The 20,497-nt window shown below is 32.1% G+C and overlaps 2 protein-coding genes across 4 annotated transcripts in view; one reads left to right on the forward strand and one right to left on the reverse strand.

The window, feature by feature from the left end:
• LOC129969416 (uncharacterized) overlaps window positions 1–20,497 on the forward strand; it is a 147,659-nt gene that overhangs the window by 55,557 nt on the left and 71,605 nt on the right. The gene's annotated exons all lie outside the window — the stretch shown is intronic.
• LOC129969415 (dual specificity protein phosphatase 19-like) overlaps window positions 1–20,497 on the reverse strand; it is a 113,152-nt gene that overhangs the window by 17,488 nt on the left and 75,167 nt on the right. The window contains exon 3 of one of the 2 annotated variants that reach the window (XM_056083980.1): window positions 8,843–9,125. In XM_056083980.1, coding sequence (XP_055939955.1) covers window positions 8,843–9,086 — 244 coding nt within the window. In that variant the 5' untranslated portion in view covers window positions 9,087–9,125. Of the gene's footprint in view, window positions 1–8,842; window positions 9,184–20,497 lie in introns of those variants that run through there. The other variant, XM_056083979.1, reaches the window with a different exon arrangement.

Below are 20,497 nucleotides of genomic sequence, written 5' to 3' on the forward strand. Positions count from 1 at the left end.
CGTTTTTCTTGCATACTAGCACGAAATGGCAGATTTTACATTTTGAAGTATCATCCAAAGTGAACAAAATTGAATTTGCATTTTGAGTCTTTTTCTCTTAGACCGACAGTATCCGAAATTTGGCACAGATACACAGATATAGCACAGATATAATGCATTAAATACCCAAATATATTGAGCGAGGGACAGCATTTTTCTACTTTTATGAAGTTAACTCGCTGTATTTTTGAATTGTCTTTGTCACAGACAAATAATCAAAGAGACAATTTCTAAAACCTAAGAATTCAGTCGTATTGAATTTCGGAGTAAGCAAATCCGTTAAAATTTTCAAGACCGAAGCTCCTGACGACGACAGCATTTTCTTTAGGTATACTTAGGTAAAAAAAGTAAAAGATCGGAATTGATCCAAATGGAATCCTGAACCAGATGTAGTAGTCTCCCTGGAGACTCTTCAATCGTGAAAAATCTTATTCTCTCCCCCTGCATACAATTGTGGATTTTGTGTAGGGACGCGGAGGCCTTCCATGGCTTTGGCAAATAGTAATTAGAATAATAGACATTTGGCGTGAATCTAGCCTTTTTACTAAATCTATCATGTGAATATTTATTTTTTTCGGACCGCTTGAAATCAAAATTTTCAGAAAGAATTATTACAATGGTAGTCTCATTACAATGGCAGTCTTTGATTTAAGATTGATTAAACAATTAGTCTGTTTTTCAGCGTTCTAGAAAGTAAAATTTTAAAACAGTATGGGAAGTAAATCACTTAAGCACTGAAGAACAATGGGAATGTGGTGATTTTGGCACCAGAAACCTCGCCAAGTTGGCACCTTACAGCATCGTGTCTAATTATAACCCTTTGTTTTTAAGCTGTCTAAGGAATTTTCACTCATTTTAATGTCTGAGTACCTGTTCTAAATTAGAAATGAAGCATGAAACGTCTTCTAGAATATAGATTCCTTTTGTGTTTGAAATGAGCTTGATCTTTCAGAAGAGGGATTGGCATATCTTTCTGAGATATCGAGAAAAATAAAACGTGTGTATTAAACTTATGTATTATATATGTATATAACAGTGGGAAAATTCTCCATTAAACTCTCACGCACATTCTGATAAAAATATTATTTATTTCCACACTCCCGCATAACATTTTGGATTTTGGACAAAGCCATGAACGCCACAAGTTTTCGAATTTTTATTTTCAGAAACAAGCACATGAGAGTTGTCACAGTACACTATAGTAGAAATTCGTCATTTTTAACTGCATTTGTATATTTTTAACTGAATTTGTATATTTTTAACTGCCTGCCATTATCGTTACAATGGATACGAACGAGGCTATGAGTCTGCCATCTTTGGAGATTAATCGTTAAAATGCGGATTAATACACAAATATAAATAAACGAATATGTATTTTTTGGACCTTTTTTATTCGAAAGTTTGAAGTCAAAGTTGCAATTGCAAATCCAAAATTACATACCAAATTCAATTTATTTAAGTTATTGTGTTTACAAGCGTGCGAAAATACAAACTGACAACCTTCGACAGATTTCGTTCAAAATTTGATAAAATTCTACTTTTTAGATCAGGGATGGGCATTAAGTCGATCGCCGCCGGTGAGCCACCAAAACATTTTGGGGTGATCGCCTTTACCAAGACCTAAGATGCGCTTACTAAAAGAAACATATTCATGGAACATTATATGCTCTTTATCTCTTAAGGAAAATGAAGTTTTAGCTACAAAAGGGCATAATTCTAGTTTAGAATTTAAGAATAACTTTTGGAATCTAATGGGGAAGTAAAGAATCCTAATTTTAAAAAAAAGTTGCAAATCATTTAACATCGTTTTTTGGCTCTACCTATCTGTGTGAATATGCATTTCCAACGATGAATATAATATCAACATATAAGACATATATGATGAATATAATATCGACGAATGACGATAAATATAATATCGATAATAAGACAACATATTGTTCCCATCACACACACAGACACTTACAATCCAGTGTAAGAGTATAAGTTAGTAATTATATACTGAGATATTCAACATTGGCGGGCAATATGTAGACTAAGTATTCTTCTAACTATAACTTCTAGAACTAACTTTAGATGAAAAAGATTTATTTTTTAGGTATTTTGAATTATTTGATATTAAATGCATTACTTGATATTATTATATTTGTGGCTATGATTATTATGTTTGTAGTTATGTAAGTAAGTACTTATTCCGTATTTATTATTAAGTTTTAATAAATATTGTGGACCTTTCTTTAAATCACCACGCCTACGCCACTGGACGGAGCGCAACACCTTAAAAAAATTAGAAGTAGTCCATACGCTGAAAAAGTCTGCCCACCCCTGTTTTAGATGCCAATCTTGTGTACCAAATTTTATCAATGCAGCTCATACCTTTCATCGTAATCGAGTTCACTTGCACTCAATCAGTAGGTCTCTTACAAATTTCCTCTAAATGGACTTCCTTCAAAATTTGATAGAAATGTACAAATTTGGTCTAAAGTCCACATTCCAAATTTCATCCGTCTAGCTCCAAGCGCTTTTGAATTGTCGTGTTCACAGCAAAACTGGCATGCAGTCTAATGCCAAAAATGTGTTATTCAAACTCAGAGAGGTCTAAAACGAGATGATTCATCAAAATGTCGAGAACAAATCTTTTGACCCTTACAATACTTTCTTCATACTTCGTTTACGAGAAAATAAATAGGGTCTGAATGATTTTGATTGAACTAACAGGAAGTGAGTTTTTAAATTCTTGGATTACCATTAGTTTTTCTGTCATCAGATTTATGAATATATATTTTTGATACTAAATCTCTGTGATAAATGTTACCCATTTTGTTTTTTTCGTTTAGTAGCTGTCATGTTTACTTGTACTCGAACAGCCGGACAGAAAAATCACCCTTATATGGAGTTCGTACAAAATTTCAAAGAAACCACCAATGTAGCGCGAATGCTATATGCCAAATTTCATATGTCCAGCTGGAAGCATTTTTTGAGCAATCGTGTTCACAGACAAACGGATTGGCCCTGCTGAAGAAGGTGTGAGTCATTGTGGGAGGCTCACTTTTAGCGAGATTTCTTCCCTGGCAAAAATAGAATTGAACAAGCTTTCGAAACAACTCATGATATTTCGCAAATAATCCGGGTGGGTCCTTCCGGCTTCGACCCAGATCCCACAAACTGCTTTCTAACGCTTCTTGAGTGACCATACTACAAGCCTCACTTTCCGGCAGGGTCAAAAAATATACCCTGAGTGCCATTGGTGTTCATCAGACATGGCCTTCCCTGCCCCTAATTTGATTTGTTTGCTTTTTAACAAAGAAGAAGTCCTCCGGGACCCTCAACTGTTTTTAGACTTTTTAGACGTTTTCGGATTCATGGGGATTGTCTAGCCCTGCTAGATGATTCCGAGATAAGTAACAACAACACGAATTGGCCTGTTTATATGGTTTAGTTCTGTGGTAACGGAATGGCTGAATGTAATTAAAAGTTTCCAGAAATGTGTTTCTCTGATTTAGGGTGTTATGCAAACTCGAGTTTTTTTGTATTGTTCTTTTATGTATAGCAAATCATATTCATAAATGCCAAGATCGCTTCAAAACCACACAACAGCTAAGACTAAAATGTCACTCGTCAAAATCAACCTAAATTATTCCCCCTTAACTGTAATACCCTACGAAACAACTAGCCGGTTCTCACAAAGGAAAACGGAAATCAAAACCGCAGTTCCCAGACGGAGGCTACAGATTTCTGATTCTACAATGTTTGTTTATGTGTTTATACATGTATGTGGTGAATCGCATATAAGCCAGTAACAGCGCTTCTGCCCGAACAGCTGTTTTAGCAAAATCGGTTAGTTACTGGACTGCTAACCTAAAGGTCCCAGGTTCTATCCCAGCGCGTCTCAACCCGCACATTGGTGACCCTGGTTCTGAACAACCGCATCCTTCATTAAGCTGTCGTGGCTCCATCTACCGGCAACAACCACTCACACACGCTCGCCGTCGCCCGCCATAACACTTGGCGCGATTACAACGTTCATCGCTCGCCATAACTGGCGCGATAAGCTCTACCGACTCACTGGTGGGGGACTGTTGTGGTGGTAACATTATAAGCCAGTTAACAACTTCCGGAGAAGAGTGTACACTTTTGTCTAGGGGCTTTGTTACTCGGCTACGAACCCTTACGTTGCGAGTTCGAACGTCAACCCGCACATGTATTATAGATTCGTATAATGCTAAAGGATACATTTTCCCCCCTTTTATTCTTGTCAATTAGCAATCTCATTTCACTGTAAGTTCAACCCATTGTCACTATTTGTTTTTAGGTATTCTTGTTACATTCCTTTAGTTATTATTTCGCCAAAACATTAAATACAGCCGTGGAGGACTTGACACCGATGAGATTCTCTGTGGAGATTCCTGGATAGTTTGTCGTTTCCTTCTTTATTTTCTTCTATTTTCCCCCCTTCTTGTGCGCATCCTACCGGTTAGAGAGCTCAGTGTTATAGGCACCGGGTGCACAGAATGGCGTTATGTTATGCATTAGAAAGTAATAAGAGAGTAACATTATTTCACAAGTAATTTTTTGTTTTTTGAGTTTTAGCATTAGTTTTTTTACACAATGAAATATCACAACAGATAGAGAAATGAAAATGGGATTAAGAATGATGAAAGATAAATTTCCAGAAGATGTATTAAAAATGTCGTCTGTCATTAAATAAAAAGCTAAACAACGCAACCACCCAATATTATTTCTTAAAATAAAAATTTTATAAGCTCTTATATTAAATTAACATTTGATTAACTCAAAAAAATCAACGTTTTTTTCCCCCTTTTTCCTCTTTTCAGTTAAAAATTAATAAGGGATAGGACAGCAACGTAGGATACAAAATAAATCCTAATTTATCAATAAAATCATTCGACATCAGGGAAACTAACTGATGATTACAATGAGAAATATATTTAGCCTGTTTGTCAGAACTGCTAGGTTTAGTTAAGTTATATTAACGCCCCGTTTTAAAGCCCCACCAGGGCTATTTTGGGTTGGACCTCGTAATTTTGAACCGTGGTCAGAGGACAAGGACGACATCTGAGCAGTCACCTCTCTCTCTTCACCACACCAGCGGGAAGGCGTTTTGTCCCGACTGATTTAACGTGCACCAGACGGTGCAATCTTCGGTGGAATTGGGTCTCGAACGTAAAACCCTCCGGTCTAGAAGCCGAGGTCTCATCACCAGACCATCGAGGTCCGAGAAGTGATGTGAAATTATTTTCAGGATGAAAGACTTTGCTAATTATAAACAGATAATTAAAGTACATGAAAAGTCTTTTTTTTAATATACTATTAGTAATGCACAAAACGAAAGAAAATTATAATTTTCATCAACAATATGTAGTACTGGGGAGTAGGAGACGAAAACAAAAATTTAATCCCCATTCGTACGCAAGCGGCGTAACAGACACGTATCACGTGGTCCTGTGTTATCGTCCACTTATGAAAAGAGGGGTGAATTTTTCCTGTTTAGTAGTCTCCTCTCTTTGCTACCGGAGTGTTAACCACATCCAGAGATCCTCCGGATTTTGTTATCACACACTTAGATTACCTTAGACAGACTACCTTAAACTTAGACACACTTAGACTTAGACGACCCGCCCTGAAGTACATTGATAAATCTGAATGGTCGGAAGGCAGCGACAGCATTGGCGGGTAATAAAGTTGAGTCCTAAGGACCATCACCGACCACGGTACAACCCTTCTCGTGGGAAGCACGGCCCATTATCGGGAGGGGGTAGTGAACCCCACTGCATTTCTGTACCGACCTAAGTAGTGAGACCCAACCACCATGCCGAAAGCTTCTCATCCTCATATCTGGCATGCCCTCCCCGAAGATGTTACCAAATGTGGTAAAAAGAGGAGATTCTTATTGGTCCTTTGGGTTCTCCTGCTCAGTTAGCTCCGTCGATTCTTTGAAAATAGTTATCACCATAGTGATTTGCACGGCACATTGAACTTGAAATCTTCACTCATAAGAAGATTCGTAATATTCTGTCTCCATCACGAGCTTTCGTTTTACTTATTTTATAATTATTTCATTCAAAATTATTGAAAATTTGTTAATTTTTCTTTCTTACCACCCAGGATTTCCTCTAATATACAATCGCGCCAATCCGAATCATTCTACAGAAATATGGAGTTCATGTGAAGGCTCCCTTGTTGAATGAGAATGAATCCTGGGGGAACTATAATTTGGGTTTGGTGGTGGTGGTGGTGGGGAGAGGAGTGATATTGATTATCGAGATGACGTGGAAGAAAGTCAGCTGACTGACACCAAGAGAATTTCGTCTTCTGATGTCTTGCATTGTTATATTTATCTTCTTTCAATTTTTTATTATTTACCACCTCCAAATTTTTTGTTCCAACTTTCTTCGTTCATTTAGTTTATAACTTGAAAATTTAAATAAATTTCATAAAAAAAGAGGATGATTTGACATTTTTTTTTTCTTAAATTTCTAAAAACTAGATGTTTTTATTGAAATTATTTCTATTCTTTTTTTCTCTTTAAACATCTGCATAAGGTTATAATTACTTCTAGAATAGCAGAATAAAAAATAATGTGGTTTAATGCTGTTAATTATTATTGTGATTATTATTATTATTACATGCACCAGGCAGATGCATTGTGGAGACTTTTATTTGTAGATTTTTATCAAAGTGTGATCAAATCCATGCACAGAAAGTTTAACTGCCCAAATACAATGAATACGATAATAATAAAATGCAAGGAGCAACATGGATTTAGCGTCTAAAGTGTATATTGGTATCAAATTTTGAATTAAATCCATTAAAGAATGGACTGTTTGCTGCATGCATGTTAATCTGATAAATCAGAAATGTAACTGTTTAAATAAATGAAATTTGGTATCTGATCTTGTTTCTAATTGTAGGCCTATGTTAAATTATGGTTTCATTCGAGTGCCAAAAAGGCCTAACCTATTTTCTTCATTCAAAACGGCCATTTGAAGATACGGCAATCAAGTTTGTTGATAGTGCTTGTTGTCCAGTCATGGTAATAAGATTTATGGCCAAGATCTAGAGTGCGGTTTTTCCCATTTATTTTTTTTCTTTCTCATATGCAAAGAAAAAGCATAGTAATCCTCAAAAAAAAAAAGTTTTACTCGAGAATTTGACTTGTCTCCATGTTTCAGAGCTTCCTAAACCCGAGAAGCACATTTTTTGGAATTATGTCTATTTATCGCTCTGTCTCCTCGCCTGTCTGTCTGTTTGTGAACATAACAACTCAAAAGCAATTTGAGCTAGATGGATAAAATTTGGTATTAGGTCTTAATCTTAATCTTAATTTCTTTAAACATCTTAAGTCAAATTTGTAGAATTCAAATTTTGAATATAATCCATTTATTGAAAATCATTTATTAATTCATTTATTGGAATAGTCTATCCGACTATTTGAGCAACAAGTGAACTCGCAAACTACAAAACTTAAAAAGTTATAGAGATGATTCAAATTTGTCAACGAATTGACCATCTATCGGTCTGTACGTTCGCATGTAAGTGTAATAAATCATAAACGCAATGATTTAAATCAATGAAATTCGATATGTGACCATATGATTACATTTGTAGTTTTGTAACAAATTTTATTTCGATCGGCCAGAAAGAAAAAACATCCAAACTACATTTTCGATTTTTCTGGTACTTGTGTATTAATCGCATCCCAATGATTAATAGCTAAATATGTTGGTTCGTAACTACTGCTCCCCAGTGAAATGGAGTCTTATTTATTATACTATAAAGCACGCGACTGTCATCTGGAAAAGTCTGGAAATAAGTATCTGAGCACTTTTGACGTCAAGATCTACAATGTTATGCTGGTTAGGGAAAGGAGATAAAACTTTTATTAGGCAGAGAGAAAGTTTGAGGGAGATCATTCCGCTGTCTCATAATCACGAATGTTCCGTTTTGTCTCATAATCATGAATGTTTCAAGAAACGATATGACATTTTTGTCTCCATCTACTCATAACTAAACTTTTAACTTTAGTTCCCCTATACTGCATATTTTCTTAAACTATGAATTATTCATCACAAAGAATATTTGTAAACATTTATACACAAATTAAGTTAGCAGTTGACACATTTTATAAGAATAATTCATTTACGTCCCATTTATCAATATAATTTATCAGCATCAGAAAAAAGCCACAAATCTGAAAAAATGAACGAAAACAAAATTTGAGATGAAAAAAATATTAATACCTACTGATGTCTGCTGTTTCTAGAAAAGCGTTTTGAAAGAGAGTAGGGGTTAGTCATATAAATAAAATAAATTAAATTAAATTAAAAATTTAGAAGCAACGTAATAGTTTATTTTCAAAAATTTAGTTAATTATTATTTTTTCTCTTTAATCCATTAAAAGATATATTTTCATTCTGGATTCATTTTAATACATACAAGATAGCCATATTGTGCCAGTAGTAAAAATTAAGGTAGAAACCAGATAGATATGTTTTTTTAAACAAACATAATCTAATCTTTTATCAGTATAATCGACATAAGAATAAATAAAATTAGTAAAATTCCAGATCATTTAATCGATATCCGGTGCAAGTCCATGATAAAGAAATTAATTTGGAGCTGTACCAGTTAATTCAGAAGGTCTGGTCACTTCAGCTAGGTCAAAATATTCAGATAAGGGACTTCAAGCAAGTGTCATGTAAAAAAATTCATAATAATTTAAACTTATTGCCTGCCAATAAAATAATAACTTTGGGAATGCTACTCATTCCTCAAAATTTACCTAATAGTAATCCTGGAAGTATGACAGCAACCTGCAGGTCCGGCCTGTAATCCGGGGCAAACCACTGTCTTCTCCCACCCGGCTCATGTGTTGCCTGGAAGACCCCAGTGGTCAGTTTCTTTTCGAACTCTTGCTGACCCCCGAGGTGAGTGACTCTCGTTTCCACTGATCTCAGCCTGGCCGGCCTGTAGGACTTGACCTCGTCCAGCAGCAGAGATTTCGCCTCCCTGCTCATTCTCTTCATCAAAAACACCCCTCACCAACTGTTGGCAGCCACGGACTCCTAGAAACAGCGGACGGAAGGAAACAGGTGAGCGATAAAGAAAAACACAAAAAGTAAAAACTGAAGGAAACCAGATGGGAGAGAGCGAACTTTTGCAGCGTTTTTGGCAGGCAGCTAGCGACGAAGGAAGTTCTACGTCAATGGAATTGGAACGCTTCCAGTTCCTTCGGAAGACTTCAAGGAATGTAATCAAAGTGTGCGTGTCCGCAGCAGACATTAGTGACAACCAAAGGGTCGTGGTCATCCGCCAATTTATAATCGGAACGGGGGAATGACACCTAACTCTTTTTCACACTATGAGATTCTTGATATTCGTCTTTTATTTCTAATTATAAGCGTCCGAGCCAGCGGGTTGAAGATGAGTAGAATTGCGTCATAAATCTTCGTCTAGATTATTTTTTTTCCCTGAGTCTCCTTTCTTGGATGGGAAAAGTTTTCCGAGTTGAGGTCTTTTTTTTTTGCAAAAGTAATCTCAACTAATTGCGGTTCCTACGTAAATCTAGGACTTGCGAAACATGTTTCTTATAGAGAGTTTTAAAAAAATCTGGGAAAGTTAATTCTTACGCCTAATTTCCGCTCATGTCGTAGTTTTTGTGATTATCATCTCTAATCAAGTTTCTTATACGAGCCGAAAAGTTTCTGAAAAAGTTCGGTACGATATGCGGGATATAAAATCAAGTTTTTGATCTAAACATATCGTAAAATGTTTTCCGTTGATGATGAACATTTTGATTATTAATGTTTCTATACAGACGATATCATTAAAAGATAAATTACTTCTGATAAGATTATTTTGACCTTTCTTTTAAATTAGAATTCTAATAAAGCTCATCACTGCAATTTAAAAAACTAAATAATAATAAAAAAATCCGATTAAATTCTAGTTTCAAATTAAATTTCATTGTGGAAGACGAATTTTATGAATATCATAATTTCAAAATAAGTGATACACGGAAAATTATAAAATCATTTAGAATATATGATTCTAAGGAATTCTAAAAATGTCCTCTTGGATAATTTTGTCAACTTATTGAGCTCATCATGCATATATTTCAAAGCTTGAAAGACCGCCATCATTGTGGCAGAGGTGTGATTAGTTCTGCAGGCCAAATAGTTTTTAAAAGTAACACTTCGTACTTCAAGCAATATTTTATTATTCTATATTTTGATTATCAGAGCACTGAGCAGCAGAATATCTCAATATCTCAATATATATATATATATATATATATATATATATATATATATATATATATGATTCTAAGGAATTCTAAAAATGTCCTCTTGGATAATTTTGTCAACTTATTGAGCTCATCATGCATATATTTCAAAGCTTGAAAGACCGCCATCATTGTGGCAGAGGTGTGATTAGTTCTGCAGGCCAAATAGTTTTTAAAAGTAACACTTCGTACTTCAAGCAATATTTTATTATTCTATATTTTGATTATCAGAGCACTGAGCAGCAGAATATCTCAATATATATATATATATATATATATGATTCTAAGGAATTCTAAAAATGTCCTCTTGGATAATTTTGTCAACTTATTGAGCTCATCATGCATATATTTCAAAGCTTGAAAGACCGCCATCATTGTGGCAGAGGTGTGATTAGTTCTGCAGGCCAAATAGTTTTTAAAAGTACAAGAACACTTCGTACTTCAAGCAATATTTTATTATTCTATATTTTGATTATCAGAGCACTGAGCAGCAGAATATCTCAATATATATATATATATATATATATATGATTCTAAGGAATTCTAAAAATGTCCTCTTGGATAATTTTGTCAACTTATTGAGCTCATCATGCATATATTTCAAAGCTTGAAAGACCGCCATCATTGTGGCAGAGGTGTGATTAGTTCTGCAGGCCAAATAGTTTTTAAAAGTAACACTTCGTACTTCAAGCAATATTTTATTATTCTATATTTTGATTATCAGAGCACTGAGCAGCAGAATATCTCAATATATATATATATATATATATATGATTCTAAGGAATTCTAAAAATGTCCTCTTGGATAATTTTGTCAACTTATTGAGCTCATCATGCATATATTTCAAAGCTTGAAAGACCGCCATCATTGTGGCAGAGGTGTGATTAGTTCTGCAGGCCAAATAGTTTTTAAAAGTACAAGAACACTTCGTACTTCAAGCAATATTTTATTATTCTATATTTTGATTATCAGAGCACTGAGCAGCAGAATATCTCAATATATATATATATATATATATATATATGATTCTAAGGAATTCTAAAAATGTCCTCTTGGATAATTTTGTCAACTTATTGAGCTCATCATGCATATATTTCAAAGCTTGAAAGACCGCCATCATTGTGGCAGAGGTGTGATTAGTTCTGCAGGCCAAATAGTTTTTAAAAGTAACACTTCGTACTTCAAGCAATATTTTATTATTCTATATTTTGATTATCAGAGCACTGAGCAGCAGAATATCTCAATATATATATATATATGTTCAGTGCTGTTTTACAGAATGTTTTTACTGTTGCTCTTGATTAAACATTTCGGTTATTAATAGAACGGTAAAATGTTATTAGAAAAGTTTTAATGATGGCTGGTATCCCATTAAGTCAGAGGAAACAAAATGTAAAAGAAATAAAGAAATAAGCATCAAATAGAACGTTTAACAAGCACTAAAATTGGCTTAACCGTTGCCAAATTGATAATTCCTATGATTTAACTATTCCATATCAACCTCTTAAAATGTCAATAATATGGGTGAATAAGTTCATTCCCAAATGCGACTAGTTTAATGTAATTACAATGAGTTATTACTGTCATTATTATAAATGATTCTTTTATTTATTTGAATCTCACTGCAGTTATGGCGTGCATGTATTCATAAAACTGTAAAAATTATATTTTACACTTCTAATAAATATTGATAGAAAATATTGCATTAGTATTTCATCTTTTAATCAATTTTCGTTTTAAACATTATAAATACAAATGGGTTTAAAATTTCAATTTGGTCCATTTTAGACTTTTAAATAATTGTCTAAGTTTAAAATAAAGACTTAAAACTCCAAAGTTTAATAATAGCATTAGTGGGAGAAATAGAAGTAAAGTTAAATCGATCATTCTCTGATATTATAATTCAATATTTAAGTTCTCTAGAACCCATACGCAGTTTAAATGTTCCAGGGATTCGAATTATTACTACAATATAATTCTAAACTTAAAGACGTCACATAATTGGATATACAATTAAGGGGATTATCAGAATATCGTGTGAAAAATTAAAGGTTTATTCTCTAAAACCACCCAGCAAAATAATTACATTTTATTGATGTACAAAGCATTTTTATCCACTTTTATAGATATTTCATTTCTGGAATTGATTGATTGATTTTTAATGGCGCTTAATGACCATTAAAATGTATGCTTCATTCAAATATTTATATTGAAATAAACCAATAATTTAACTTGAACTACTGGTAAATTTATAAATATAATGTTTTTGACAAATATATCGCTTCCATTTTTTTTTTTTTTGTGCCAAATAAAAACAGTCAAATTTAAAGAAATCTTTAACGAAAATTCCTGACTAAAATAAAAAACTAAATGTATAAAAAAATGTTTGACTTCATTAAATACCTTTAACAGTTGAAATCAATTCAACGCTTCGCTAATTAATGAAGCTTCAAAATAGCACACTAGAAATGCTTTGGAGAAGATTCACCGTATACGCTAAAATTTCATTTATAAGGCATAAAAGAAATGAGAAAAATCTTTAAAACAGAAAGTTTAATAGAACGCCAAAATGGCCTAATTATCACCAAATGGATTAATCGTTATGTCTTAACTAGGTGAAATTGATGATTATCTCTTCCAAAATTCGTAATCCTTCCAATATCGTAAAAATAATTTTAGTATTAATTTAAAACAATGCAAAACCTTTTTAATTATATCAATTTCATTTCTGTATAGTTTATTTTCTTAATGTATAATGTTTTTTTAACCTTAATACACAATCAGCAGCAATGCTTTTAAAAGCACAATGCTAAGAATAAGAATAGATTCTGCCCATGTGCGCGACTAGACTCTTAAAATTCCGATTAAATATAGAAATATTTTGAAATTAAAATATATTTTTGAAATATATGATTTGGAATAATTCATAGTAACTCTATGAATAAAGGAGAAATATAGATAAAATTTATTAAAAAAAAAGAAAAAATGAAATTATTTGTCTTTCTTGAGAATCGAACAGAACACCAGCAAAATACAATGACGCACCCTGCAGATCTAGCCACCAGGCTCCGTACATCGACCGCGTCTGAAGGGTCTAAGATTCTCATTACGACTCAGCAATAAGTATTAAGTACGGTGCAAATCTGGTTTTAAAAGCACAATGCTAAGAATAGGAATAGATTCTGCGCATGTGCGGAAACTTGAATCTTAAAATTCCGATTAAATATAGAAATATTTTGAAACTCAAATATATTTTTGAAATATATGAATTGGAATAAATCATAGTAACTCTATGAATAATTTTGAAATATGGAAAAAATTTATTTAGAAAAAAGAAAAATATATAAAATTATTCGTCGCTCACCAGACGAACCAGCAAATTACAATGACACATACCTCTGATCTAGCCGCCAAGCCTCGTATCTCGAGAGCGTTTGAAGGGTCTAAGATTCTTATTACGGATTGGCAATAAGTTTTAAGTACGGTGCAAACCTGGTTTTAAAAGCACAATGCTAAGAATAGGAATAGATTCTGCGCATGTGCGCGAACTTGACTGTTAAAATAACGATTAAATATTGAAATATTTTGACATTAAACTATATTTTTGAAATATAGGAATTGGAATAATTTATAGTAACTCTATAAATAATGGAGAAATACGGAAAAATTTATTTCAAAAAAAAGAAAAATTATAAAATTATTTCTCGCTCACCAGATTCGAACAGAAGACCAACAAAATACTGTGACACAGCCTGCTGATCTAGCCAACAAGCCTCGTAAATAGAAAGCGTCTGAAGATCTTAGATTCTCATTACGACTAGGCAATAAGATTTAAGTACGGTGCAAATCTGGTTTTAAAAGCAGAATACTAAGAATAGGAATAGAATCTGCGCATGTGCGCGACTTTGACTCTTAAAATGCCGATTAAATATAGAAATATTTTGAAATTAAACTATATTTTTGAAATATATGAATTGGAATTATTCATAGTAACTCTATGAATAATGGAGAAATTGATATAACATTTATTTAAAAAAAAAAGAAAATTATAAAATTGTTTGTCGCTCTCCAGATTCGAACAGAACACCAGGAAAATACTGTGACACAACCTTCCTATCTAGCCACCAAGTCTCGAACCTCGAGAGCGTCTGAAGGGTCCAGGATTCTCATTACGACTCATCAATAATTTTTAGTACGGTGTATATCTGGTTTTAAAAGCACAATGCTAAGAATAGGAATAGATTCTGCGCATGTGCGCGTACTTGACTCTTAAAATTACGTTTATATATTGAAATATTTTGACATTAAACTATATTTTTTAAATATATGAATTGGAAAAATACATAGTAACTCTATAAACAATGGAGAAATATACAAAAATTTATTTAATAAAAAGAAAAAAATATAAAATTATTCGTCGGTCCCGAGATTCGAACTGACGAACCAGCAAAATACAATGACACAACCTGTTCATCTAGCCACCAAGCCTCGTAGCTGGAGAGCGCCTGAAGATTTTAGATTCTCATTACGACTTGGCAATAAGAATTACGATGCAAATCTGGTTTTAAGAGCACAATGCTAAGAATATGAACAGATTCTGCGCATGTGCGTGAACTTGACTCTTAAAATTCCGATTAAATATTGAAATATTTGACATTAAACTATATTTTTGAAAGATATGATTTGGATCAATTCATAGTAACTCTATGAATAATGGAGAAATATAGATAAAATTTATTTAAAAAAAAGAAAAAATGTAAATTTTTTTTTTTTTTTTTTTTGCTATTCTGATTCGAACAGAAGTCCAGCAAAATACAATGACACACCCTGCCTATCAAGCCACGAAGCCTCGTACCTGGAGCGCGTCTGAAGGGTCTAAGATTCTCTTTACGACTCTTCAATAAGTTTTAAATATGGGGAATATCTGGTTTTAAAAGCACAATGCTAAGAATAGGAATATATTCTGCGCATGTGCGAGAACTTGAATCTTAAAATTCCGATTAAATATAGAAATATTTTGACATTAAACTATATTTTTGAAATATATTATTTGTAGTAATTCATATTAACTCTATGAATAATTTAGAAATATAGACAAAATTTATTAAAAAAAAAAGAAAAATTATAAAATTGTTGGTCGCTCTCCGCATTCGAACAGAAGACCAGCGAAATACAATGATACACCCTGCCGAACTAGCCAATATACTCCGTAACATCAGCGCGTCTAAAGGGTCTAAGATTCTAATTATGACTTGGTAATAAGTTTTAAGTACGGTGTAAATCTGATTTTAATATTGTGTTTAGATTCAAATGCTCTGGCCAATTTTAAAATTAAGATTTAAAAAATTGTTTTCTTTGGACATCAGTTCGGAAATGGGATTTTCATTTCCACTTTGATTTAGAAACGTATAATTGTTTTCCTACCCCCATCCCCCAACAGACAAACACACACACACAGTAATTTGTCGCAAACTAATTCAATTAAATTCATGTTTTTCATGAGTTTTCATGAAATTCATTTGTTTCATGTAATCACCTAAAAAAATCAATTATTTGGGTGATCAAGCTGGCCATAAATGGCGGCTAGTACTCAAGTATTACAAAATCTGAGTTGGTGATCTTTAACGAAGAATAAAAGAATTTAAAAAGATTGCAAACAGTAAATAAATTAAAAACTCCAATCCTCCTTTATCATTCCTTCTTTATTTTGTCATGTCACTGAACCCACGCAAGGATTTCTTTGTTTCTAGAATCATATTTAGTTTGAAGTTATGAACTTACAGAAAAAGTCGTGAATAATGGATTGCTTCTTTGGTGAATCAGCGAACGTATCTATGAGCCTCATGAAAAGGGAAGAACGTGCTTGTTAGCAGAGGTTGGTGCGTGACTGAATGCGGTTTACATGACTTTAAGCTTAACAGATAAGAGTCGAATAAAAAGATTCCGTTCATAGAAAAAAATAAAATAACGGACAAGTGGAAGCAGGGAAAATCGCATGTAGAATTAAAAAAAATAGTTTTTATCAATAAAATATAAGTAGTTTAAATGAATCAGAAAAGTAAATAAAAAGACTGGAAATTGTATAAGAATAAACTTGAAATGACCAAGCATCTTGAATAAATTGGCTTAGATTCGGATTTATATCCCCCTCCCCTGTATTTGGAAGAATAGATTTCAACACACAAAACTACCCCATCTTCAAGTTCACGATACTTGCGCCAAATAGTTAGATCATACTTACTGTATCAAATTTAATACCGAATTTGGCGAACCACGGCTGGAAAAATTCGACTTTGGCGGTAATATACTATGTTCATAAGTCTTGCCAAAAGAAGTAAGTAAATTAATTCTTCCTAACAAAACTTTTGGTAAGTTTTTGGTTTAAAAAATATTGAGTCTTATATCAAAGTTCGAATATTCCTGTGAAAAGGTTATTTGGTGGCCATATCATATGTGATAGCAATTTTTTCCATTTTACAAGTTAATCACATATTTGTTTATTTTGCCATTTTAGCGAAATTTTGGACAACAATTAGGATAAACGTATTTGGCTAGTTAAATCCTGTTAAATCGAATTCCATAATGGACAAATTATTATTTATACAAATTTAAGTTTGGAAGTATTAAGGTATTCATGTCTAACTAAAATTGATTTCTGGAGTATTGCCAAAGTTATGATTTAATCCTCATTTAAAGCCCATTGCCTTTAAAATTAAATTAATATGAAATGCCTGCCAAACGAAAGAAAACTGTATAAGCTTCAAACAGTAATTTTGTTAAAACTGTATTATTTAACTGATATTTGGAGGAATTTCTATTGTTTGGCATGATTTGATCGAGATTGGCGAAAACTCTGTGACGCATCCTTTAGTTTTATCGAAAAATCTTAAAAAGTTTTAGTTGTTAACCTATTAACAATAAAACCATTAAAATAGTGCTTGATCTTATATGAAGAAGATAGTTCAGAATTTAGAAATTAATAATAATAGATTAAACCTGATGCACATTATAATATTTTTGAAATGAAACAAACAATGACTGAAATCTACTTTAGTATACCTATCATATGACCACTATTTCCAAGTCGCCAATATCAAAGAGCAAGATGGCTGCTAAGGCTTTTAATACAGCAAAACAATAATAGAAAGTTTTTAGATGTCTGCTTTTAGAACTTGGTTCGTTGAATATGACATTAGCAATAAATTCAAAGGTACAACAAAATAGATTTTAACAGAAAAAACTTCATCAATTCTGTATTAAAAAAATTATGTGTACCAATAGATAATCCGAGATAATTTAATCTATTATGTTGTGCTGAAATATTAAAAAAATAAATAAGCAATATTTCAAATAAATAAAATGTTAACGACTTACAATTTACTTCCAAGATTATTCAAAATTCACCAATAAAATTTATGAATAACTGTTTTATACATCATTTTATAATCTATAATACTATCTCCTTGATAGTTTTATAAAATTAGCAATCCTTAACTTTAAGATTGAGCCATAGTGGCTTTGCCAGTGTTTTTATAATGGCTTGACATTTTTTTAAAAAAATTGATGAGAAAGAAACAAAATTTCATCTTCCCGCTACATATTTTAGAGGGTACACTGATAATTTTAATCAAGCAATTAGAATCAATGAGCTGTCAATACGATAATGATCCACTTCATGATATCAATCAATTCAAACGTTTGTATATTTAGATATTTATGTAATCCTAAATGGAATTTCAATACTTCAAAATTTAAAAGCTGAAGAAAGGACTATTAGTAAATATATTCCAAAAGCGTTTTTTTACTAATTGCTCATGTGGAAGAAGAATTTTTCGCCTTGAAATTATTAATCGATCTTAGTTTCATGTAGCACTACCAAAGAAAAGACATTTCGACTCAATATTTATTAAAATCTTTTGGAATTATCTATTTGATAATTATGTTTCCTAATTTTACTATTTGAATCAAATAACCTTTTCAAAAAATTTAAGAATCAACCAGCTTCAAATGCTTAAAGTTAAGAGAAATTATTCCCTATTTAACTTAAAATAATAGAAAAACAAAGTGTTAAATTGATGATAATCGTATAAATATTCTAATTTTCTTTTAAATTTTTGCAGATTCTATTGTAAATATACAATATGCATTTATTAATAATAAGGATTTAATATAATATGTATATGATTAAAGAGCCAGAAGAATTAATTACTGCGAATGTTAGTTGGTTTTCCAAAATTGAATAAGTTTGGATTTGCAAAATTGATCATTTCTTAGTGCTAAGATATATAGAATATTTGACCGAAAATGAACCTTAGTAACACGATGAATTCATCTTGGCGAATTGAAACTAATTGGCGAGGAGACAGTGAATAAACGTATTCCGAGGATAATTCACAAAATGACAGCAAAAAGAACACAAATATACTCGATTATGCATAGTTCAAATTTACAAAATAAAACTTACAAATAAAATTATGAATGAACCGCAGATCTGTTGCTTTCCTTTTTTAATCAGGCTCTTTTGTGATTGCATTCGATAGAGAATGAATTGTATTATGTTCCTTCAAAGATATAGAATGGTCTTGGCAAAAGTTATGACGCAACCAGAAAGAATGGTTTCTCCGGAACTTTCTCGCATACTCTAATGAAGGTGAATTTGTGTTTATGACGCGTTTTTTTTCCAAACTATTTGAAACCAAAATGTGACACAGAATTACAAATACGTCATATAATTAAATTTAAAGTGTATATATTTAGGTTTTTGAGTTATCGCTTTTAAATGCTTCTGAAAGTACAGACAACAGATGTTCGACTAGTGTTTTGGATTTGACTCAAGATTTGATAAGTGTTTGCAATATAGATTTAAATCTATATTTAACTCTATCTAGTTCCATTTCATTCATAATGTAGTTATTATGTTAACTTATTTTCGAATGGCCTGACTGGCAGAATTTCACTGAATAGATTTTGCTCAAAATTTAATAGAAATTTACAAACTTGGTTAAAGACCATATAGCAATTTCATCGTCTAATTCTGAGTACTTTTGAGTGATCTTTGTTACACACAGATAGACATATGTTTCCAAAAAATGTTTAACTCATGGAAATCTAAAACATGGAGATTCATTAAAATTTTGAATTCGAATTTTTTGGACGATTACAATACTTTCTCTGTATAAGAGAAAGTAAAAATGTACTATATTATTATTGAACATAAGTAAATAGTCATTAAATTAGAACAACTAGATTTAACTCCACGGCTTTTTTCCTAATATATTTTTTAAAAAATTATGTTAGAATTGAAGTTTCCTAATTACAAACGTTGAAGATACAATATCCGTCAGTCTTTTATACAGAGAACAACACAGAATACTACTTTCCTCTCTTATATCACTGTATAAATAACACTAGGGAAAAGCCTCTTTTTCTGCACCTACTTGGGAAGTTCCTGAAGGGCATACGTACAAAAGGGTTCCGCTTCATTCATATAATAATAACTCCATCTAACGTAGAAGAAAATTTTATAAAATATTCATACAGGCTTTCTGCTAAGTCTGGAATCTGTTTGGATATGCACAGAAAGTGGAGCAGTTTGTCAGATAAACATTAGAAGCACTAACATTTCTAATGCCTCTTAAGAAGTGAGTGTTATCCTTATTACCAAGATGAATGTTGACTTTCCATCCAAATGTGATGTGATGCTCTATCCCTCAGAATTGATTTAAAAGTTACTTTATACTCAAATTTCCCTTTTCATGATTGTTTTAAATTAACTTCAAAATGATTTGAATAATCGGATTGAATTTTCAACCAATCGTCTGAAATAGAATAAATTCACATACGAATATATGTATTATTTTTATATAACGTTCCATATTTACTTTAAGCAGACACTACAAATATTTAAAAAAATGTTGAAAAGAAATTTCAATGACGTAAGTTTATAGATACGTATATATGTTTCATGGTATCAAAAAGCTATCAATTAACTCAATAATTCCAATAACTGCCATCAATAAACATATAAATAACATATATAAATATGTTTCTCAAAAAAAGTTTAGTTCTAATATGTTTCTATGTTTCTCAAAAAAGTTTTATTTAGAGAATATCTGAAAAATTTCAATACTTTGTGGTAATGCTATTATTAAA

The sequence above is a fragment of the Argiope bruennichi genome, chromosome 5 (genome assembly GCF_947563725.1).
Source record: "Argiope bruennichi chromosome 5, qqArgBrue1.1, whole genome shotgun sequence".
Lineage (NCBI taxonomy): Eukaryota > Metazoa > Arthropoda > Arachnida > Araneae > Araneidae > Argiope > Argiope bruennichi.